Source organism: Gouania willdenowi, chromosome 5 (assembly GCF_900634775.1).
Source record: "Gouania willdenowi chromosome 5, fGouWil2.1, whole genome shotgun sequence".
Taxonomy (NCBI): domain Eukaryota; kingdom Metazoa; phylum Chordata; class Actinopteri; order Blenniiformes; family Gobiesocidae; genus Gouania; species Gouania willdenowi.
Window position 1 is genome coordinate 28,735,931 of NC_041048.1, and position 24,249 is coordinate 28,760,179.

At 41.0% G+C, this 24,249-nt stretch overlaps 1 protein-coding gene across 6 annotated transcripts in view; it reads right to left on the reverse strand.

Annotated features, from left to right (window-relative positions):
* Positions 1 to 24,249, reverse strand: part of plxnb1b (plexin b1b) — a 231,255-nt gene that overhangs the window by 66,820 nt on the left and 140,186 nt on the right. For all 6 annotated transcript variants that reach the window (XR_003674034.1, XM_028445814.1, XM_028445815.1 and 3 more), the window contains 7 exons: positions 20,736 to 21,680; positions 19,424 to 19,558; positions 19,215 to 19,337; positions 18,594 to 18,687; positions 17,960 to 18,126; positions 5,990 to 6,141; positions 5,792 to 5,897 (listed from right to left, as the gene is read on the reverse strand). Coding sequence is in view for 5 of the 6 variants with exons in the window: in XM_028445814.1 (XP_028301615.1) it covers positions 5,792 to 5,897; positions 5,990 to 6,141; positions 17,960 to 18,126; positions 18,594 to 18,687; positions 19,215 to 19,337; positions 19,424 to 19,558; positions 20,736 to 21,680 (1,722 nt within the window). In the remaining variant the exon portion in view is untranslated. The remainder of the gene's footprint in view (positions 1 to 5,791; positions 5,898 to 5,989; positions 6,142 to 17,959; positions 18,127 to 18,593; positions 18,688 to 19,214; positions 19,338 to 19,423; positions 19,559 to 20,735; positions 21,681 to 24,249) is intronic.

Sequence of the window (24,249 nt, forward strand, 5' to 3'; positions counted from 1 at the left end):
CAGGATTTCAAAAAATTAGAGTACTGTGAAGAAATCACCATTTATTTCTCAGTTTTTGCAGAAAAAAGAGGAAAAGAAGGACTGAACTGTTGGCCAGTCCTCTTTTCTGATGAAAGTAAAGTGTGCCTTTTATTCCGGTATCAAGGTCCAAGTGTTTGGAGGAAGACGGGTGAGGAACAGAACAGAACATTGCACCCAAAATCATGACTGACTGTGGATATTTCAGACTGGACCTGAAGCAGCTTGGGTTCTGTTTTTGTGTTTTTGTTTTTGAAGGGTCTGCACGTTTGCTAACTCATTCATCAAATGACTACTATTATACTATACAGATTCACAATATTTACTTTTTTTCATCAATGGCAAAAGGCATAACTTGATGAAAACATTTTGACGCACGGTCAAATTTTATACATCCACCAAAGTAAATGTATACAAAACAGTAATACACAAAATTACTCAGAAAAATATACAAAAATACAGAAAATGAGAAATAAATTACACAAAAATACTAGAAAAACACAAAAAATTACTCTGCAAACCCACAGTACTAACAAATAAGCAAAACGACAACAGAAATAAACAAAAATTACTCCAAAAAACACAAAATTATAGCACACAGACAATATGACTTAAAAAAAAAACATATAATAGATACAAAATATATTTTACAGGAAAAATACACAAAAGGATTACAGAAATGCACAAAATGCCTCAAAACGAGTATGCTAACAACAAACATACACTGGATGACATAAAAACACACAAACTTTATGTAAACAGTCTTTGTTCTTTCCTGTATTAATGCTCAGATTGCTCATTATACTAAATGCTGACATGAATGTTGATCATGTGGCCCTCCGATCAAACAAACACATTTTTGTGGCTCCGCTGTGATAAAAGTTGCCTACTTTTGTTATGCATCAATCGAATCAGCCAGACCTGGTCTAAAATACAGCTCAAATTAAAGCTGCGAGCGGCGTCTTAGGGTTCAAAGAAGTCGCCTGGATTGGTAACCCAGGGTCGCGTATCCGAATGTTAGGAATCGAGGTTCGGTCTGATCAAATTTGGTGCAAATTGGTAGAAAAACAGCTCATATATTGCATTCAAAATGTTTTAGCATTAGCATTAACCTAGCAATAGCATTAGCGTGACAATAGCATTAGACAGCAATAGCTTTGCATTAGCATAAATCTAGCATTAACATTAAGGTAGCATTAGCATTAACCTAACATTAACATTAATCTAGCATGAGACTTCCGGGAAGATGGCGTAATGGAGTAGAGGTGGTTGCTCACGTTCCCTGGACTTTATGACTTCTACTTGGTCTTCCACTCATTAACGCCGCTTTTGTGTGGTCACTTCTGATTCTGAACTATATTGGGTTCATTTCGTCCAGAAATAACCATGTCTAAGTCAACTAAAAGGAGTCACGAGCGAGATGAGGCGGCTAACATTAGCGCATTCACCGCGGTGCTAACTGATAAGCTAGCAGAGATGAAAGCAGAGCTGTTGGCGGAGATTAAGGACACATTCATGAGATAAGAGGCCAATTTGAACGCTGTCCAGGCCACTGTTGATGACTATACTACACGCATTGCCGGCCTAGAGTGGTTTTCAGATGCTACCACCACTGACGTAACGGAGATTCAGGACATGCTCTCGGCCCTGGTCGCAGACAATGCTAAACTAAATGCTAAGGTAATGGATTTTGAAGGCAGGAGTCGTCGTAACAATATCAGAATCGTCTGTCTGCCGGAAGATATTGAAGGCTCCAAGCCAACGGTCTTCTTTTCCCAACTACTGTTTGAGATGCTTGGTGCTGATACTTTGTTGTCGCCACCGAGGTTGGATAGGGCCCATCGCACACTAGCCGCTAAGCCGGGGCCCCTGGGTAGGCCATGGCCTGTCGTGGTATGCTTTCACCACTTTGAAATCCGGGAGCTGGTTGTGCGGGCGTCACGAAAACTACGGGGCAAGTTAAAATACAAGGACACTGTCATCCACATCTTTGAGGATTACATTCCCGAGGTTTTGGAGCAACGCACCCGATACAGAGACGTCATGAAGAAGCTTTACGAGTTGGGATTCAAGCCTGCTCTGAGGTACCCTGCTAAGCTAATTTGTTGTGCTTGAGGACGGCTCAAGGAAGCATCTCTCTTCCGTGAAAGAAGCGACTGACTTTGTCTCTCGTCGTCGACGGGATGCACAATCGGAGGCTGAATAGCTCATTTAACACGTACATGTTTGGCTGTAATGCTATGTTTCCAGGTTGGCCCACTTTGTGGTGTGGTTTTTGGTGCTACACACACTATTTGCGTGTCGAGCTTTTCATAATCGTGACTTTACATGTGTATCATAATATATTATTCTATGATGTGAACACTTGACACAAATTTTGTGTTAGTCCTTTTACACGTGATACATACTTTTAACGAAGCCATTGTTTGGATTTGTTATCTTTGTACGAGGCGTTAGTTTATTTTGTTGATATGGTTAAAAGAAAATTGAAATTTATATTCTGACATTTTTTCCTAAAAGCTTTTTACATTTAAACATTTACGCTTGTTTTAATTTAAATTTTAACTAAAGAGAGCTGTTATATGTGTATATATTGTATATGTATGTATATATATATATATATATATATAGATTTTTTTTTGTTGCTCTAAAAATATTTAAATATATTTTTTCAGTTTTAAGCGTGTAGTGCCAGATGGTTACTCTGGGCCAATTGCTAGTTTACCTGATGCATATTCAGGTGGTCCTAAATTTCTTTTTGGTCTATATTTTTGTTTTTTTTTCACCAAAAATTTTATTCATTCACCATTATTGTGTGCCTTCGCTCTTGGGGAATTGGTGCATTTAGGAGAAACGGAAGTTCTTTTTTTTTGGTTAGTTATTATAGGAGTGTTAGGTCTGGTTTTTTCAGGTCTTCTCCTGATTTTAGGTTTGTATTATTGTATTTCTTAATTTTTCTTTGTTCTTATGTGTGTTTGTTGCTCAGGTCCAGGGCATATGTTTTCTTTCTAAGAATTTTGTCCCTTAATGTAGGTGGATTGAATAGCCCAATAAAGAGGTCTGCCATTTTAAGTTATCTCCGGAGTCAAAAGATCCAAATCGCACTGCTATAAGAAACTCATTTAGTGAAACGTGATATAAACCGTTTTGCCAATAAGTTATTTAAGGTTGTTGCTTTCTCCTCTGCAACCAATAAATCCAAGGGTGTTGCAATTCTTACCCGCCGTAATCTGCAGTTGAAGCAATTGGATAGTTGGTCCGATGATAAAGGCAGGATTGTGGTTTTTAAATTGAACATAGAGAGGACAAATTTGGCTTTGATATCTTTGTTTTAGAGAAAGAATTTTATGATCAAATTACAAAAACAATACTTGAACTCTCCAGTTTTAAACTAATTGTGGGTGCGGATTTTAATGCCGTGATGAATCCTGCGCTTGACAGAACCAATTCCTCTCAAAATTATAATCAAACATGTGCGACAGAGGCACTCAACCGCTGGGCTAATGAGACCGGAGTTATTGATTTATGGCGTATGATGAATCCTGGTAGTCGAGATTATACACACAGATCAGCCAGACATAAATCATTTTCTAGAATCCGGGGGTTGCTTTCAGGGCATTTCTAAAGTTTTTCATAATATTGTTACCCTTTCTGACCACAAAGCGGTGATTGTGGATGCCTCATTGACATTTTTCCCTCCACGTGCTCCTCGCTGGCGCTTCAATACCACTTTACTAGATAATGACAATTTTAAATCTCAATTAATTTCAAGAGCTGAATGAATTTGTGATCATTAATAAGGGCTCTGTCGATGATGCCAGAATATTGTGGGAGGCAACTAAATGTTTTATTCGCAGCAATACTATTCGATATGCTTCACATGTTAAAAAATCCAGGACATCTACACTGCATATACTGCAAAGCAAACTGAAAGTGTATGATAATTTACTGCAATTATGTTTCGATGAAAAACTCTCGATTCAGTATGATTTGGTGAAGAAGGAAATTAACGATATTCTTAAGCGTCGTGCAGAATTTTTAATACATAAAACAAGACAATGCTATTATTTTAATGGGGCTAGACCAAGCCATTTACTTGCTCTTTAGCTTAAGGCTGATGAGCAATTCTCTGAAATCTCCTCTGTTAAAGATACCAATGGACAAGTTTTGGTTGAACCAACAAAGGTTAACTCTGCTTTTTCTTAATTTTATTCCAAATTATATAGTTCGGAGTTGGCACACACCGAACATGATTGCCAAAACTTTTTAGATGCTGCTCATTTACCCAAACTATCGGAAGACGATTTGATTAAACTTAATTGTCCCATTACGCGGATTGAACTTAAAGAAGCGGTTCAGGAAATGCGTGGAGGTAAAGCTCCTGGTGCTGATGGGATCCCACCTGAATTTTATGCTGCTTTTTGGGATCATCATGGCTCTTTGTTGTTTGACATGATTCAGGCATCCCTAGAGACTGGATCCTTTTTGAGAGACGTTAATGTTGCAATAATTTCATTATTACTCAAAAAAGATAAGGACCCACAGGAATCCTCCAGTTATAGGCCCCTCTCTCTGATGAACGCTGATCTGAAAGTCTTTGCTAAACTATTAGCCCGCAGACTCTAGCCTTTTATGACAAAATTAGTAAATTGCGACCAAACGGGTTTTATAAAGTCAAGGTCTGCTGCTGACAATATGAGGAGGTTACTGCATATAATTGATGGCACCTCAACAACTAAATTACAGGGAGGGTTTTTTTCACTCGATGCCATGAAGGCTGGAGTGGCAGTACCTGTGGTCTTTATTCAAATCTTTTGGCATAGGTACAAATTTCATAAAAATCGTTAAAACTAATTATGACGGTGCTTTCTCTAAAATTATGGCTGACCTTGAGAGGTGGTCTTCGCTACAAAATTCTCTTCGTTCTCGTGTTTCAACAGTTAAGATGAACTTGCTACCCCGCATATATTTTCTCAGTTTTATGATTCCACTTCCACCTCCAGCACGCTATTGGGACAGGCTTCACAGTGCTGTCACTAAATTTATCTGGAAGGGCAAACGCCCACGCCTTAAACTGTCCACAGTGCAACGTAACAGAGCTGCAGGCGGACTGTCACTTCCAAATTTTAAATCACTACGAACACCAATTTCTGGACAGAAATTTGTTGTAATACTTTTAAGATGACTAAAAACACAAATCTTCAGCTAATTCAATACAAGGTCCTCCACAGATCCCACATTACCCAACAGAAGATGTATAAAATGGGCTTCTCCCCAACAGACACCTGCTTTCAGTGCACCCAGGGAACAGCTGATTCATATTTACATGCCGTATGGTTTTGTTCGCCAGTTCAACTGTTTTGGTTTCTAATCACTGAAAAACTGTCCTCCATTTTGGACTGCAGGGTTCCTCTATCTCCAAATCTATGTCTGTTAGGAGACCTGACTATGCTTGATATTCCAGTAAACCAATCACAATCCATCCTTGCGGCACTCGCCATAGCAAAAAAAACAATATTACTGAATTGGAAAGACAAAAAATGGTTAAGCATAAAACCAATGGCGAAATCTCCTCACAGAATTTATTTCCATGAAAAAGATGTCTGCTCTCAGAAAAAATGTGTTAGTGTAAAATTACACCTTAACCCCACAGTGGAGCTGCTATGTTCAAGCTTCCCGCCACTTTTGGGCAACCATTAAATAAAAGTACAAAGCATGATATACAACACATGAAGTGCCTTTTTTCTATGAGGCAAAAGCAGCAACAACATACCAGGTAGCTGAATGTCTGGCGGGACAAGCCAAACTCTCCCCCATTCACTTTCACAGATACCTGGCCTGTCTTCTCTCCTCCACTGGCATTGGTTCTGCACACAATTCTGTCGGACAGATTTAAACTCCTCAATAATATTGTATCCTGCTAATTCTGCATAAACGTGCATACAAAATGCAAAACAAAGGGAGTTATTACCTGGATGAGACTTCGTACAAGCTGGGAAGGACAGAGCAGGGAACTCCAGCAACCAATACAGAGTAGAGGATGTCTGCAGGTTTTTGACCAAGGTTGGAGCCTGAGATAGTCACCAAGGTGCCTCCTTCCAACAATCCTGAGGTGGGCTCAATCTGAGGATAAGACAATCACCAAGTAGAAAAATTAATAAAGCTCAGCTCACAAGAATACTTCAAACAAAAAAGAAAATAAGAAGTTTTAATTTACAGATGATTATGATCTGACCCAGTGGTTCTAAGCATATTAGTGTTTGAAACCCAATTCTTTTCAATTTAAATTATTTCATTTATACAAACGGGCAGATTTACTAAAGGTTTGTGGCAGTAAAAACGTGTGCAATCAGGATTGCATCTGTCAAACACACAGCATAGTGTGCATGGTCCTTTCAGCGCATTTGTCTCTACTGAATATGTAATGTGGGCAAATCAGCTGTGGGGAGCCAAAAAATGGGAGGAGAAAAGCTAAATACATTAATGCAGTGCATAAATTAAATAAAACTATCAACAGCCACCAAAGAAACAGCAGAGTAAACTGTGTGAGGTACAGAAACAGAGCTGAACAGATGAGCTGGCCCATCGTGGCATCTGGTGGACACTCCGGTGCACGAAGAAGGAAAGGAGGACTGAGCACGAAGCGCACAGAGGATCATCACCTTTGCGCGCTCCTCTACTCTTCCGTGCGCTCTGGGGCATAAGTCGAGAGGTGCAAAAACTTCAACAAGCTCAGTTGGTCTGTTGACATTGCCAACCAAACAGTGTTTGTCATTTTAGTCCAGAAATCTTTAGTGCTTTAATAGTGTTTATATTATTCATATTATTTGTGCTGAGACCCCTTTCGGCTTGTTTCGAGCACATTTGAAAACTGATAGGAGCAGCAGTATTGAAGCAAGGGCCCTTGCTTCCACACTCCTTATCCCATTGATGGGACTTATTCTCTGAGCGACAAGCCCCAACTTCCAAGGGAAACAGCCGATCTGTTTCTGTTTCTATCCGGGAATGATGCCCATATTCGGACTTGGGGGTACCGGGGCATTCAGCTAATACCACTGTTACGACCCGAAAGGAATGAACATATTTATAAAGGACACGGGAAAACCAGGATACACAATTTTATCATTTTTATTTATGCATTGCCAGGATTGCTGGGTTTCCACTGTGTCCTGAAGAAAAAGGACAAACAAAGCCCTAAATCCCATGTCCCAAAACTAACAAAAAAAAAAACCAAAGAAAGACAAGGTAACAATTTACAAAGTAAGAACTGAAAGTTGGACCTGAGGAGTCAGCTAAACAGAACAAAAAGGTGCAGTTCAAGGTTAACCCTGTACAGGGCCACACCCAAACTAAGAAACAAAAACCTACCCCGTCTAAACCACCCAAAGAAAACATGAAAACAGTACTACCGATCCCGCCAGGTCTAAACCCAAAACATAACCTTGGAATCAAAAGGATCCAGCAGTGTCCAGCCAGTCAAGGCACGGCTGTGCCTGCGGCTGTCAAACTCTGAACAGACGAGCACGCACCCACAGATGAGGCGCGCCGCCGGCAGCTGAGTGGCTATCTGAAGATGGGGAGGGGCGAGTTACCCTACAGCCAGCCTATTTATGGGTAGGATAGGTGCGCTGTGCGTAACACCCCCACCCAGAGTTACTGGGTGGGTGTTTTTTGAACAGTGGCTCAAAAAAAACCCCACAAAAAGCCAAAAGCCACATACCTCCTCCTCAGTCTCCTGGTCCATATCACAGACGTGACAGCACATCAGCAATCACATTGTCCTTTCCCCGGATATGTTTGATAACAATATTAAACTGCTGTAATCTTAGGGACCAGTTCATAAGCCTCCGATTTCGATTGCACATGCGGTGCAAAAAAATCAGTGGATTATGATCGGTATAAACAATCACCGGCACACTGGAACCACCCACGTAAACCTCAAAGTGCTTCAAGGCCATAACCAAAGCCAGGGCCTCCTTCTCAATGACAGAATACCATCGCTGGTGCCTGTCCAATTTCTTTGAATAAAATGACACAGGATGTTCAATCCCCTCAGGATCATCCTGCAGGAGCACGGCACCCACCCCATAGTCCACGGCTACTTTAAAAGAACGCTCAAAACATGGGGCTGCAAGCACGGGAGCTTTAACAAGAAGCGCCTTTGTGGTCTCAAAGGCCAATTGGCACGTGTGAGACCAATAGAAATCCACGTTTGGACTCAGCAGTCCAGTCAGAGGGGCAACCACGGCTGAGAAATTCTTACAGAATCCCCTATAGTAGCCGACCATGCCCAAAAATCGGCGAAGCTCAATACGGTTGGTGGGGGGCAAAACAGCTAAGATTGACTCCACCTTAGCGTGAACTGGACGCACTTGGCCTCCTCCCACCTGCTTCCCCAAGTAGGTCACAGTCACTTTGCTAAACTCACACTTTGACAGGTTCACTGTCAAACTGGCTTCCTGCAGATGTGCAAAAACCGTGGTTACATGATTCACATGCTCTACCCATGATGACGAACAAATCACCAAATCATCAAGGTAGGCTTCACAAAAAGGTAACCCAGACATCACTATATTCATTAACCGTTGAAAGGTAGCTGGTGCGTTGCACATGCCAAAAGCCATTACCTTGTATTGCAGGAAGTCATCAGGGGTGACAAAGGCGGAGATTTCTTTTGTGCGCTCCGTTAATGGGACCTGCCAGTATCCTTTGAGCAGATCCAGTTTTGAAACGTACTTGGCTGCGTCCACGTAATCCACACAATCTTCCAGCCTGGGTAGTGGATAACAATCTGGTGTGGTCACCCTATTGACTTTCCTGAAATCGGTACAAAAACGATCTTCGCCATTGGCTTTAATTATTAAAAGGCATGGAGAGCTCCAAGCACTACAACTCCTTTATCCCATTTTGGACCATGTAATCCACTTGTCGTTTCAGAAGCTCACGTTTATCTGGGTTACAGCTACAGAGACACTGTCCTCCTCTGTGAATGTTGAATTGGACAGCTCCAGTACATTTGTCAACAAACTAACGTGCGACAGGGAGCATTCAGCACTAGGACCACTGGACAGGTCCTCAGGTGCAACAACAGGGACAGCTGATTCCACTGGAATGCAATCGGTACGCACATGATACGGCTTTAACATGTTAACATGGCACAGACGTGATGCACGTCGACGATCAGGGGTGGATATAAAATAATCTCTATCCCCACTTTTACTTTTAACCACATACGGAACACTGAACTGCGCCTGTAAACTAGAGCCAAGAATAGGCGATAAAACCAACACTTTCTCCCCAGATTTAAATTCTCTGGATTTGGCATTTCTATCAAACCAAGATTTCATTCTGGCTTGAGCTACACCAAGATTATCTCTAGCAATCGCACACGCTCTGTGCAGTTTGTGTCTAAATCGACACACAAAGTCCAATAAATTAAGCTCGTTCTTCCCACCCAGCCACTTATCTTTCAGTAGGTTCAACGGGCCTCGCACATTATGTGCAAAAACCAACCAAGCAGGATTGAATCCCAGCGACTCTTGCACTACTTCCCGTATGGCAAACATCTGGAAAAAGACCTCGTCATCCCAGTCCCTCTCAAACTCCAGACAGTACGTCCGTAAAATTGTTTTCAGTGTTTGATGAAAACGTTAAAGGGCACCCTGACTCTGAGGATGATATGCACTGGAATGAACATGCTCAATTTTCAGTTGTTTCAAAACCTGGGCAAACACTTTTGACATAAAATTCGAACCCTGGTCAGTTTGCACCACCCGAGGAAGCCCAAACAGTGAAAAAAACTTAATCAATGCTCGCACAACGACTGGAGTAGTGATTTTACGCACTGGGAAAACTTCAGGAAATCGGGTGGCTGCACACATCACAGGTATTAGAAATTTATTTCCCGATTTTGTACGCAACAGTGGGCCCACGCAGTCAACCAGAACTCATTCAAAACACTCACCAACAGCAGGTATCGGAAGCAAGGGAGCTGGTGGGATGGCCTGATTGGGTTTACCAGAAATCTGGCACCAATGACACGTATTACAGTGACGTACCACATCGCTTTTTAACCCGGGCCAAAAAAAATTACGCAGAACCCGATCATATGTTTTTTTAATTCCAAGATGACCGGAAAACGGGTTATCATGAGCGAGTTTCAGTATTTCGTTCCGATATCGAGTGGGAATAACAATTTGCGTAACGCCACTCCAATCCTCCACCGGAGAAACATTCAGTGGTCCAGTTACGCATCAACAACCCGTCACTAATATAGTAACCAGTAGACATGGATTTTCCTTTGTCCCCAGTCACGGCGTCATCAAACAAATATGTCAAACTCTCATCAGCCTTTTGATCAGCGATCATTTGCTGTCTAGACAGTGACATGCCACTCACCTCGGGCATGCTCGCTCTGACTTTCCCAGCTAGTGTGGAGCCAATATCAGACTTAGCGTCAAGGTTGCCCATAAAACTTTCACTCAAATCTACGTATATAAGGTTCTTTCTGCTCGAGTTTACGTATTGCAGCAGCCCACGTGACGGTACATGATGTAAAAACGCTTGGGTAAATATGTGCAAGGTTGTCAGGATGAGAACACTCAACAGGGACAAGTGTCACCTCCGGCGTTACAAACACTTTACCCCCTGCTAGATCATTCCCCATTATCATAGAAATCCCTTTTATAGGGAAATCAGGACGCACTCAATACATATTCATCAACAAGCATCGCCGCTTTAGACACCTCATTAACTTCAGATTCATTTAAATATGTGGTTACTTTTTCTGGAAGATTGTTCTTAAAGTCCTCCATTATTATTAACTGTTTGAGTTGAACAAACTCCGTAACATTCTGAGAAGAGCACCACCTGTCAAAAATAACTTCTTTCTCCCTCACATATTCCACATATGAAAAAAAGACTTTTTCAGTTTACGAAACCTCTGCCTATAAGCTTCCGGAACCAGCTCATAAGCTTGCATAACAGCTGCTTTAACTTTATCAAAGTCTTGGCACTCCTCCGGGGACAAGGATGCATAAGCTTCCTGTGCTTTCCCTACCAGTGAGCACTGCAACAACATGGGCCACGCGTCCTTTGGCCACCTAAGAGACAACATCCCTTTCATTGAATTGGGGGACAAGACGAATATTCTTACCGATATCAAACCGTGTCTCTAACTACAGTTGATTTTGCATGGCCAGCTCCAACTCCTGGAGACGAATCTGAGTTGCCTGCTCAACTTTTTTCTGTTCCAGAGAAAGTCGTTGAAAATAAAATAAAAAATATTTCGGCCCGGAAATTGTGTTTTTTGCCTCCAGTGGGCGCAATTCGGACTCTACTCAGGAATGATGCACTTATTCTGAATCGGGGGGACCATACCTTTCCGCTGATATTACTTTCTGCTCGACCCGAGCACATTTGAAAAACGATTGGAAAAGCAGTTTCAAAGCAAGAGACTCCTTCTCTCATTGATGGGCAAGTCCTCCTTTCCGCCTTACTGGTTTGTTTGAGTCCTAAGTGTTTTCCTTTGTTTAATTCAGCTTTTGGTGAGTTTTCCAGATGTTACTTCGCCGTTGTATAAATAGCAGCCTCTCAGAAAACACAAGATTTGGGTTTAATGCAGACAAAGTATTTGTGTGTTCTGATTCATTGCAAAGATTCGATTCTCTGAGCGACAATGCCCGACTTCCAGTGTTTAGTGTTTCCACACGCGAGATCTGGAGGAGAACAAGATTTCTGAGAGTGTGAAATTATGGCTGGGTGATTAATTGAATTTCGATTTCGATTTCGTTTTTGGCTGCCCTCGATCACAAAAACAAGATAATCGCTATAAAACGATCATTCTGCCGCCCGCACGGCGCGCCTTGTGTGGTAAATGCAGCGACCCTTCCAACTGTGCACTCCGCCCCGCCCCTTCCCAGTCTCCGGTGATAGTGAGTGTTTAGAAAAAACTTGTGGAAGGAGACGGTAGAAGATGGCAGAAAGGGAGCCTTTGGTCGTGAAGAAAGGAAAAGTGAATTCTGTGGTGTGGAAACACTTCGGTTTCGAGGAGTCTGACTCGGAACAAACTAAGCTATTGTGCAAGATACTGTATGTCACGCGACCGTGTCTGCACCTCAAGGAAACACAACCAATTTATTTAACCATTTAAAGTCCACACACAGAATAATATATGACCAAGCAGCGAAGGAACAAAACTCAAAAATGAAAAGCTCCTCGACTCCTGCCACCGCCACGCAGTCCTCAATTAAGGACACGCTTTATGATGCCACCGCATATCCACCCAGCTCCGGCAGGCATAAAGAAATAACTGATGCAGTCACATACATGATTGCCAAAGACATGAGCCCTATCAACACCGTTAACGACCCGGGGTTCATTAAACTGATGAACACAATGGACAAGCGGTATGTGTTACCATCACACCCAACACAGCATAACGTGGATGGCTGTTCATCATAGGAATGGGATCCACACAAGGTTCCTGCTGCTTAACAGAAGGTATTCCTTGCCGCCATGATGAATTCATGTTGGGTGTGGGATACATATGTATGTGTATATACGTATATATGCATATGTGTGTATCCATAACATGAAGAGTCCGTCCTTAAGACTGCTCTACTGTAATGTGCCTTGAGATACCATTGGTTATGATTTGGCGCTATACAAATAAAGATTGATTGATTGATTGATTGATTGATTGATTGATTGATTGATTGATTGATTGATCACGTCACCATTTTAGCAGAATTGTGCTGCCTGCACTTTATGACGAATGTCATGGAAAAGTTGCAAAAGAAGTGTCAACAGCAGTATATTTTGCCACCATGGAGCCATATATTAGCCTCACTTCATTGCATCAATGCGGGTTTCACCATAAAGGCGAATTGTCTCCAAACGGATTTTTTCCCCGAAGACCACACAGGGCAAAATATAGCCGATGGCCTGAGGCAAGCAATGGCTGCATGGGACTTGAACGAAGAGAAACTCGTCTGTATCACAACAGACAATGCCTCAAATATGAAGCTGGCAGCTGAACTCAATGGCTGGATGAGGCTGCAGTACTTCGGGCACAGACTCCACTTGGCCATAGGTGAGTAGTAGGTTTCCTTCTCCTGATTGTGTAATGCAATTTATTAATAGCTAAACAAATCATGTACAACAGTGGTTCTCAAACTTTTCACAGTCACAGACATGTAATCTTAAGCCATGTAGCCCCTACTTCTGCACACTTAAAAATTATAATAATGAAATGCAGTTTTTTTTCCAACCTTGGGGTCAGGACCCCATGTGGGGTCACCTGGAATTCAAATGGGGTCCCCTGAAAAGTCTAATAGTTTATAATAATAAAAAAAACAAAGATAATAATAATTTTCAAAAATGTTTTAATTAGTATTTTTCAAATTTTAACATCACACAACAATCTTATACTGTATTCTATACTTTCACTTCTCAAATATAAATCTAGTTCAAAATAAATTGCAGAATAAAAAACAAACAACAAAGATTATCAAAAGCTAATTCTAGAAAGAAAGAAAAAAGTCTCTGGAGATTAAAATGGGGTCACAACCCAAAAAAGTTGGGAACCACTGATGTAATGTCGTAAACAATGTAGCCCTACAGTGAAATGTGTCTCTGAATAATATATAATAATAATAATAATAATAATAATAATAATAACAATAATAATAATAATAATAAATTAAATAATAATAATATTCTGTAACCATGGGTTGTCTTACATCAGCTAATGTGTAATTTGTGGCAAAGCATGGAGGCTCCTGACTGCTGGTCGATTTATATTCTAGTTTCCATTTTTTTTTTTATTCACATACCCCCTATGACAATTTGCGTTCCCCACTTTGGGAACCTAGGATGTAGAATATATCATGTTAGCTATCTATCTATCCATCTATCACACACACATGATAATGTATTTAATTCCTAATAATAATTCATATTTCTCAGCCTACTGATACATTGATGAAGATTATGATGATGGTAATGATGATAAATGTTTATATTTATCGGACTTTTAGAGAATGCAATGAAGAACCACAGGATTGGCCGTGCAATGGGGGTCTGCAAAAAACTGGTCAGTGCCTTCTCCTACAGTTGGAAAAAAAGAGGGAGCTGACAGATGTACAGAAGAGGCTGAATTTGCCTGAACACTCTCTTACGACGGAGTGTCCAACGAGGTGGGGGTCTCGGCAGGCTATGATTGGCAGGGTCCTAGAGCAGCAGAAGGCCATTGCAGAGGTCCTCTACAACGACACAAGAAACAGACACCTCACCCCCTCATGGCAGGACATCGATGTACTGGAGGCCATCAACAAGTCACTAAGCCCTCTCGTTGAATTTACAGATGCACTTTCTGGGGAGCAATATGTGAGTGTGTCTTTTGTCAAGCCAACTCTCCACCTTTTCAACACATCCATATTGGCTGTGCAGGAGGATGACACAGACCTTGCAAAGTGCATCAAGAAGATCGTGGGCTATCTCAATGAGAAATATGATGATGCACCAACACAAGAGCTGTTGGACATGGCTTCAGCCCTGGACCCAAGGTTCAAGCTCACACATGTAAGTGAAGACAAGCATGGGTCAAATGAAGAAAGACTGTCATCTGAGATGAAGGCTGTCATGGTAATTATAATTATAATAATAATAACAATGCTATGGTACTAATAACCAGTAAATACAATGTAATTTAATGTAAACAAAAGTTGTTTAAGTTATACTTTATTATTTCTAGTTGTGAATAGCCATAACCATTTAGTCAGATTAAACATTTTAATCATTTCTCTTCACAATATTCTCCTCCTCCTTTTCCCAGGAGAAGGCCCCTGAGAGAGCAGTGACTCCTGCTGATGACACTGATGCCACCGCTGCTGGTGGTGCACGAAAGAAGAAAGCCCTGGGCAGCTTCTTCAAGCCGGTCATTGAAGGCACAGTTCCAAGATCCGCTGCTTTGCAACCGGACCAGGACCAGGACAAGGCCATAGCTTTTGAGCTACAGTCCTACCTTCAGGCAGGGACACTGGACACTGAAGCGGACCCACTAGAGTGGTGGAAGGTATCCCAGAAGTTCTACCCACGGCTCTCCAACCTGGCAAGGAAATATCTTTGTATTCCAGCCACAAGTGCCTCGTCAGAGAGGGTTTTCAGTACAGGTGGTAATGTCGTCACCTGCCTGCGCTCATCCTTGAAACCAGACCAAGTTAACAGACTGGTGTTCCTGGCTAAAAACCTTTAAGAGGTTGTAGGTGTCAGATTGCAGGGAGCCTGGATGAGGGAGTATGGGACTAGGTGTCAACTACTTTTGTTTTGTTTTTAAAAAGAGTTTAAAGTTCAATAAATACTTTTTCTCAAATCAATGAATAATCGTCTTTAATAATCGTGATTACAATATCAATCAAAATAATCGTGATTATGATTTTTGCCATAATCGAGCAGCCATATGTGAAATGGCTTATTCTGCTCTTTCACCCACACAGCTCTCCTCCATGTTGAACGTGCAAAATGCTCATTTAAATAGGACGTCCCAACCACTTCTGCAAGTGCACTGATTTGTTTTGCAATCTTAGTAAATTCCACACAATGGGTAAGGAAACAGCGCCACCAAAGTATTCAGGCATGGAAGTGGTTTAGCACCCTTTATTTGCGATCTTAGTAAATCTGCCCCATAGTCGGCCAGTCAGAAAATTAAAAAAAACAAAAAAAGAGAGAGAAGAAAATAACCAAAAAACAAATGAATGTTTTAACAATCTAGCCTCAGAATCTTTCTTCATGCATATCCAAATAAATGGAACTAATAGAGTAACCAGGGGCATGGCAAAAGGTACCTGTAAAATAGCACATTGTAAAACTACATTTAGGAACCCCGCTTTCTCCATAAAATGCTGTGAACCAAGAGTTTATCAGTATATACTGTTGGGCGGTAACACGTTACTTGTAATACGTTACATTTGACAGTAACTAGTACTCTAATGCAATATTATTTGAAGAAAAAGCAGTTACCATTACAATATGGTGCATTTGTCCATTACTTTACTAGCTGCACTGTACTTCCTGTTTACAGTGGCACTACATATTTTTGCGGGATGCCGTGCCAACCTCCGTAAAACAGCAGAGGAAGAAGCATTGTTGGCGTGTCTCTGTTTACAACACGTGCGCCAATCATGGCGAGTCACTGCGAGAGCAGAGTGGAAATACGCGCATTATTTAACCAATCTGCCTCCAAAAAATACATGCATCAGTGAAGCTCTAAGCTAATGCTGCATTGGTGGACGTGAAGGAAGCCTCTGCACCAAAACGACAACGGCTAAATTTTAACGGACTCTGACTGTTATCCAGAGACAGGTCAGCAAAGTTATTGCACGGTAGGTTGAAAAATTGCAGTTTTAATTTTTGAGCAGCTGTTTTGTTATATGCACATAATTTATAGCTGTTTCATAGCAGTTTTTGTAAAGCAGAGTTGGTCAAAATGTATTCCGAGTATTACTTCAGATTGCTTTCATTTATTTATTTTAGAAGGTTTTGTGTGTTTATGTTGTACATTGTTGCTAGTTTTTGTACTAAAGCAGTAAGGGAACATTCTAAGGGCTAAACACAACTGTTTTTATGAAGCTGAAGTCACTTTAAATTTTGATCTTTGATTCTGAATAAGATTCAGGTTGTTTTGTGTTATTTGTTTCAGAATTCCTTGTAACATTTTCAGTTTCTGCTGGTCTCAGGTAAATAAACTGGCATTAAAAAAATATTTAGTGTTTCAGTCAGATTTGTGTTTATAAAGACTAATACTGAGCAGAGTTTAGTACTGTGAATGTAAATGATTAGAAACTGTAGGATTGGATAGAATCACATTTCATTAATCAGAAGCTTTTATCCAAAGCAATGTTCATACAGGATCAGTAGGGGTAGGAGGGATTCAAACCACTGACCCTCTGATTACAAGCCAGCTTCCTAAACCACTATTCCTCCACCGCAAAGTTGATCAACAGTGGACTATTGTCTGATACAGCACTGATATGAAGCTGTACGGACACTAATGACCCAAAAAAATAATACATTCTTTAATTCTAAGTAACTCAAAAGTTACTTTTTCCAGTAACACATTACTTTTTGGTGTAAGTAATCAAAATAGTAACTGAGTTACTTTGTGAATGAAGTAACTAGTAATGGTAACTAGTTGCACTAATATTATACAGTACATAATGAATTCTTTGTTTTACTATTAGCGTGCAGAATCAAGTCCTCTTTGAACAGCAGACCGAATTAATCTTTAAAATGGAGACTGTCAAATGTTTTGCAGGCTTAAGTTTGCTCAGGAGTTTCAAATCAGGTTTTTCACATTGTAAAATTCATTCTGTAATAGCTAAAGGTGGTGTCCGCAATCCTGTTCAAAAACACTTCTTATTATACTGGGTGAAATGGTCATATATCCTAAGAGTGATCATTACATTATTTATACAGAACAATTAAACAAAAAGCAGCTGCAATCCTGTAAAAACCTTGACCAATCCCTGTCATTTGGTACATGTCTCATCCCACCTACATCCCCCTCTGTTGCTCCTTTTTTCTGCTTGCACACATCACGTGACACAGTTACCGGAAATATGAAGCACAAATGAGCCATCTGAAGGGCCTGAAATGTGATGCAGAGGTTGTTGTCTTTCTGTTGGCCTGGTAATTATTTGTTTTGTTTCAGGGGATTTGTTATTTTCATATCAGATGCGAGTTCAAGCTTCTGGGGGCAGAGCCCCAAGCGGCGCATACAGGAGGAGGAGGAGCTTAGAGAAGGTCTTGCTAGCTCAAATCTTGCTGGCTTTCCAACATTACAAACTGTACCTTTAAATGCTCTAAAAGTGAGAACAGGATTTATCTAGAAAATAAATATTTTCAGATTTCAGTGCTTAAGAAGTCAGGGGTTAGTACTCACAGAATGAATTACTGGGGCAGGGCAAGTCTCCTCTATAGTTTCACTGCATGAGTTGGAATACGAGCAGTGAGCCAGCAAACCACCACACCACACACAGCCGTATTTATGGTCAGCTGTGTGGCAGCGACTGCAGTCAGAACGTCCGACAGAGCAGTTGTATAAGGTCACTGAGGGTAGAGAACAGAGTTCACAAGTCATACCTCCTGCCTATCAGAAGGCTTAATTCAAAGCACACAATGAAGCAGACACCTCTGGCAGGTCTGCTCCTTATTGGAGCAATTATTTTACTTGTTTCCCCTTCTCTAAGGTCAGCTGACCAGGTGCCTAAACCTCCTTGACTTTGTATGTGATGTATTTTTAAACTTGCATAGGCACTTGAATTTAGTTGACAAATTATATTTTGTTTTATTTTATTAAATAAGAAACAACTATATAAATTATTTGAAAAATAATTCTAAATTACTTACTGCTCTCATGTTTGCATAAAGTGCATTATAAATAAAGCTGGATTGCATTGGCAATACTAATAATTCTGCCTATGTAGGATTGATTTCTTTAATGCATCATATCTTAGTGCGAAGGGGAATCAAATCTGTTACCATGAAAGAAAAAAGTAAAGCCCAGTTACTCTCACCATACAGATCAGGTGAACTATCTACATGGAAGGTGTCTCTCCTCTTCACATACACCATGGCATGGTATTCCTCTACTGGAGCAGAGTATGTATACTGCATAAAAAAAATAATGAAATTACAAAAAGAAATGAGACATCTGTCACCCTGTTTGAATTTCATTAAAAAATAAATTAATAAAATATATCTTTTGCTGTTAAACAAGAAACAAGCATGTCCAATGTGTCAAAAATGAGGGACACAAACAGTTTGCCGGGTCAGGAGGAAACCCAGCACCTCTACAGTCCCCTGTACAATCCTGTAAGTATGTGTAAAAGTCTTTGACTAGACTGTGGATTTTCTTGCAGGTAGTACATGGATAACAATTCTATTTTGCTAGAAAAAGAATGTCTCATTAATTTTAAATAAAAAGATAAAAAAATTGCTCATTTGCGATTAATTTTAATATTCAAAAAACAATGCAATACCTATTCCATAATCAATCTGACTCACTTACAAGCTGCTGCAGTACAAGTGCAACACCATGGTATCTTCTATGTTTCATGGAATCATACACAATGAAATGTAAAGAGTGTAGCATGGTGAGCAATCGCTTTGCATTGAATAAATGCTTAGTTTCAGACCTGGTGTAATTGGCATGTGATGTCATAGTAGAATGGGACTATGTCATCAATCTCCACGTACGCATCCACCACCACTGTTTGGCCCTCGATAACCAGCACACACTCGTAGTTCAGCTCTGTGTCCTAAACATATCACATAGTAAGTGTTAATTTGCAAGAATTTTAAAAAAAAAAAAGGAAAGAGGAGGCTGAGACAGGCTGTGTTTTACCTGGTAAAGGTGCAGGTTTCGTGCCAGTAAAGTAATTTTCCTTTCTACTTTGACAGGAAACAGTGATGAACCCTCAACCTTTTCCACACAGGGACAAGCAGAGGAGCCCCAACTGATGAAGGAACTTTCATCCTGCTGTAATTTCACACAAAGATAAACACACAGACATTTCACCATACTGGTTTCTCCGGCATCCCTTATGTATAGGTGTATAGTGAGGTGTATAGTAAAAATGATTTGTTTCTGCACCTTGTTAGAAATGAAACTTTAATATGCAAACTTACTGCCTAATGTTACTACTATAATATGATAGGACAGAGCTATAATGAGGCTGCAAAGAGCAGTTGTGTTGGTATTATGCAAACTCAGATTTGTGTACAAGACTACATATGTGTATTGTGGTTTTCAAATGCTATACTCAGGATTTCCCCCAGAAAACTTGCTAAGCCTGGTGGTAGAGAAGCCCAACGGTGGCCTACTGTGTTTTTGTAAAAAAATAAAAATAAAAGTTGAGAGGAATTTTGAAATTATGGCTATTATGTGTTATTATAAGCCATTTATTAACAATAATTAAATGTAGAGTCTTATGAAAAGGCAAACATGGCCAAGGGGTAAAACCAGGGAACTTGGAGGCTTCAGCGATTGACAAGCCTACAGCATGAAAAACTTAAAAGCTTTTAGTTATTTTCATAATAAATATTTCATTTTAGTCAGTGAACTGTATTTACATTATTTATTGGTTACTTTTGCTTGCTGCTAGTGTGATGGAGTAGAGTCTAAGGCTGCAACTAACAACTATTTTAATAGTCGACTAGTCATCGATTATTGAAACAATTAACCGACTAATCTGATGACAAATTGTATAATTATTTGCTCTATGTTGCAACAATATTATAAATTTGGCTACTTCAGGTGTAAACAGGTTAAACACAAATTAAATGGAAGACAATGACACTAGAAGTCTATCTGTGCTTGTCTTCTTAGCATTCTTTTTTATTTACGGTAGCGGGCCGCCTCTTCAAGACATTGAGAACGTGCACCAGCGTAATTTGACATCACGAACTGAACTCCTGTTCGTACCCGTAACAACAGTACAAAATGTATCACACAATCTTTTCAAGGCAATAGGTAGAAATATGTGTGGACTTTCTGTCTTTGGTTTTGAGGGCATTAAAAAAACGTAAAATTAATGTTTATTTTTTCTCAAATCCTGCCCTATGCTCCTTTAAGTTGAAGTAGAAAAAGAAAAAGGAAGCAGAGGAAATGTGAGAAGCAGTAAGACTAGGTGGTAGACGGCGGCAGCTGAACTCACCGAGAGAAATATCTCAGCTGGATCATATTGGTAGTCCAATTCCAAGTCAGTACCCAGCAGATGAGAATATCTTGGATAGTCTCTATTGACCTCTCCATCACCCGAGAGCACAGTAGCAGATGAGAAGGAAGCTGTATCATTTTCTAACAGGATACTATTCTCTGTGTGGTTGAATTCCTCTTCAGGGCTAAGGAGCAGCTCGTGTTTTATATCTAGGCTTTCTTCCTCAAAGTGGGCACTAAGTGTGGTGGGCAGAGAGGCAGTTTGGGGGAAGTCCAGGTGAAGAGGTGGCTCAGAGTCTGCCGTATCACCTTGAGAGAAAGCTGTGGGCAAGGGAAAGCCATATGAAGATATAGTGGGGGGCTCTATGAGGCCTGAAGCTCCTTCCATCTCATAAGTACTGGTGATGAGTGATTCCGTGTGAACCTCTTGGGGGTAGGAGTCCGGAATTATTAAAGGCGTTACAGGTTTTATGTCTTCACCTGGACCACTAGATGCTGTAACAGGTACCAGTGCTGGTGCTGTCATTAAAACACTGGAAGTGACCACATTTTTTTCAGAGTGTTCTTGAGTGAGTGCAAGCTCGCTTGCTTTACTTTCTATTGTACCTTCAACTGTGAGATACTGGGGTGAAGCAGTAGTCAATGACAATATGCTGGTGGGCTCAGGGTGAAGTGGAATGAGGGGAACACTAGGCTCAAGGCTGATGAAAGTTGTGGGGGGAGTTGAAGGTGGAAGAGGGGAAAGCATCTGAATTGATGCTACAGTTGGAGTTGGAGTTGGAGTTGAGGTTGCTGGTGGAGTAGAGGTGATTATTGTGGTAGAATGAGTTGTGATGGCTGTCACTGTTGTGAGTGTGGTAGTTGTGGCAGGCTTTGTAGAAGTTCCAATTGTCATGACTTTTACTGCCTTAATAGTGGGTTGAGAGGATATGGGCAGTTTAAACTGAAGAGGAGGGAGAAGGGGATATGGAGTGGTGGAAAAAAAACAAAAAAAGGCCAAAGTCTTTAGTCTTGAGTTAGTCGAGTACATTTCTGTCATTATAGCATATTAACAGACTTTAGTCACATTGTAGACATGTATGGGAATGTAGGCAGACCAATGCTTTAAACACTTTGTTTAGGGGCTGAATTATTTCTGAAAGTAAAATATTGATCATTTTTTGCTAACCAAATATTTATTAGTAAAAACCTATCCTAGGAAAGCTGCAACAATGTTGTGTAGGCGCAATAAAATCAGTCTTTACAAAAATATACAACAAGGACATGCTTACGTTAAAGGTACGTAATAGATGTCAATGTGTTGTGCCTGCAATTTTAACAGTATATTTACCAAAACATACATCACAAAGCTCTGGGTAAAAATTTACATATTTTCACCAGAATTATCACTTATTTGCCTAGTGCTGAGAGTTAACAACATGGTAATAATTAACCAGATGTCACTTTTAATTCTAAAAACAATAATTTACGGAAAAAAAACGATATTTCTTATATGACTTAGAGACACCGTACTTTGATATTGGAGGTCTACTCTACTTTCTCTTATAATTATGAGTGATGCAGCATATATTTCTTTTGCAATATAAAGCAAAACAAGGGCAATTTTTATGACATACATAAGCTGAGGATAATCTGTTCCATAGCAGGCCCTCTGCGTCTTGTCTCAGGATGGTGAGTTGTCAGATCCTAACCATTTACATTGTCATATTAATATATTACTAGTTTGTACAAATGTGAATGTCCAGTAGCAAAATAATCAACAGAGTATACAGTATATTGCATCAGTGTTTTCTCAATTAATTAAAACAAACATCAGCAAAATGAACAGTGACGTTTTAAAACACATAAAATATACTGTAACTGAGTAATTGCTGTCACTGCTCCAAGACTGAACTCTTGACTTACAACTTACTTTTTTGTCAGTCTTGTGTACAGTCACAGAATGATCGTTTTTAACAGCCACAAATTGCTCAGTATTTTACAGTTGGCGCTGTTGATCTGGTTTTTCTGGTTTACATTAATTAAAACCTTGGGAATTTTATATGTTTTTTTTAAAGATTACAAATTAGGTTGAAATGATTAAGTTCTATTTCATCCTTACTGACCGCCAGAGACAGTGCTTAAAGCTGGGGTTTGTAAAATTGTAAGGTGCTCTACACTCCCTCTCCCCTCCTGAATGAAACTCGAGTGCACGCGCACACTGTGGAACTCTTTGTGGCTGTTTACGTCATAGAGTTCTTTCCACCATAGATCATTTTTAATAAGCTATTTATTCTGTCTGTTCTCATTCTCTGACTCGGGGCGGACTGCGCTGACTGAAAGCGGATTGCTCGCAGTTTGCTGCACACACCGGCTCCATTTGCACGTCTTGGGTTGAATGAAGCTCCGGCCCCTACCTGAACAGCAAATGCTTTTTTTAGGCAGACCCCCAACCCCTCGGGCTTTGTTGTGCCTCCCTCTGACCCCTACATTGCGGAGCTCCGCAGATGCTGGCTGGACTTGAGGGTTCTCTCCTATCACACAATTTTTTGACTCGCAGTTAACATTGCTGCCCATATGGGACATCTAGGTAATTCCCTGACACACCTGGTACTGGCTTTGTCGAGTACCTTGCAGGATTCCAGGTCAGAGCCTGCGGCCCATTGCAGACATTTGCATTCATGACCAGGGAGCTGGGCAGGCTAATGTCGATGATAAAACTGACACATCGCCAGGTCGGGCTGGCACAGTCCCCTCTATCTGAGCCATGTTGCAGAACACTGTGTTCTCTTCCAGTTGTGCCGAGCCAGACCCATGACCCAGCAGCATTTCAGGCCTTGGAGCGTAGCATGCAAGGCCAAGCAAGGCAGCAGTTTGCCAGTCATGCCAGGCACCCCATGCCCCTCCTAGGCAAGGACATGTGGCAGGAGTGACTGACTGCTCGCCTGTCTGGGCGTTCTGGACCAAGTTGCCGCCCTTCCAGAACCCCAAGGGGCAAGGAGGGCGACAGGATGCCCTGGCGCATACCTGGCCAGACTGCGTATTTTATGCATTCCCTCCACTCCGTGGCGTCTTCAAATGTTTCATTTTTTCCCAAGTAGTCACCCCCTCATCATGTGAACCAGCCTATCAAGTTGGTTGCCTCAGTCCTCTGGGCTCCTCAGGGGGGAAGGGCAAGCCATCAACGCTGTTGCGCCCAGTGCGGATGCTTAAGGCTTACATGGATGAGACAGCTAGCCTACAAACAACAAACAGCCTTTTCGTCTGTCATTGAGGCTGTAGAAGAGGGGCCACACTTTCTAAACAGAGACTCTCTCACTGGGTAGTGGAGGTCGTTCAGTATGCCTATCGTGCACTAAGCATTCCGGTGCCTCAGGGCATAAAGTGTCACTCTACCAGAGGCATGGCTGCATCATGAGCCGCTTTGAGGGGCGTTCCCCTGCAGGACATCTGTGCTGCAGCTACCTGGTCCTCATCATGCACCTCGGGACCTTTCTACAGGGTGAATGTTGCTGGTGTCCAGCCGGTGGCAA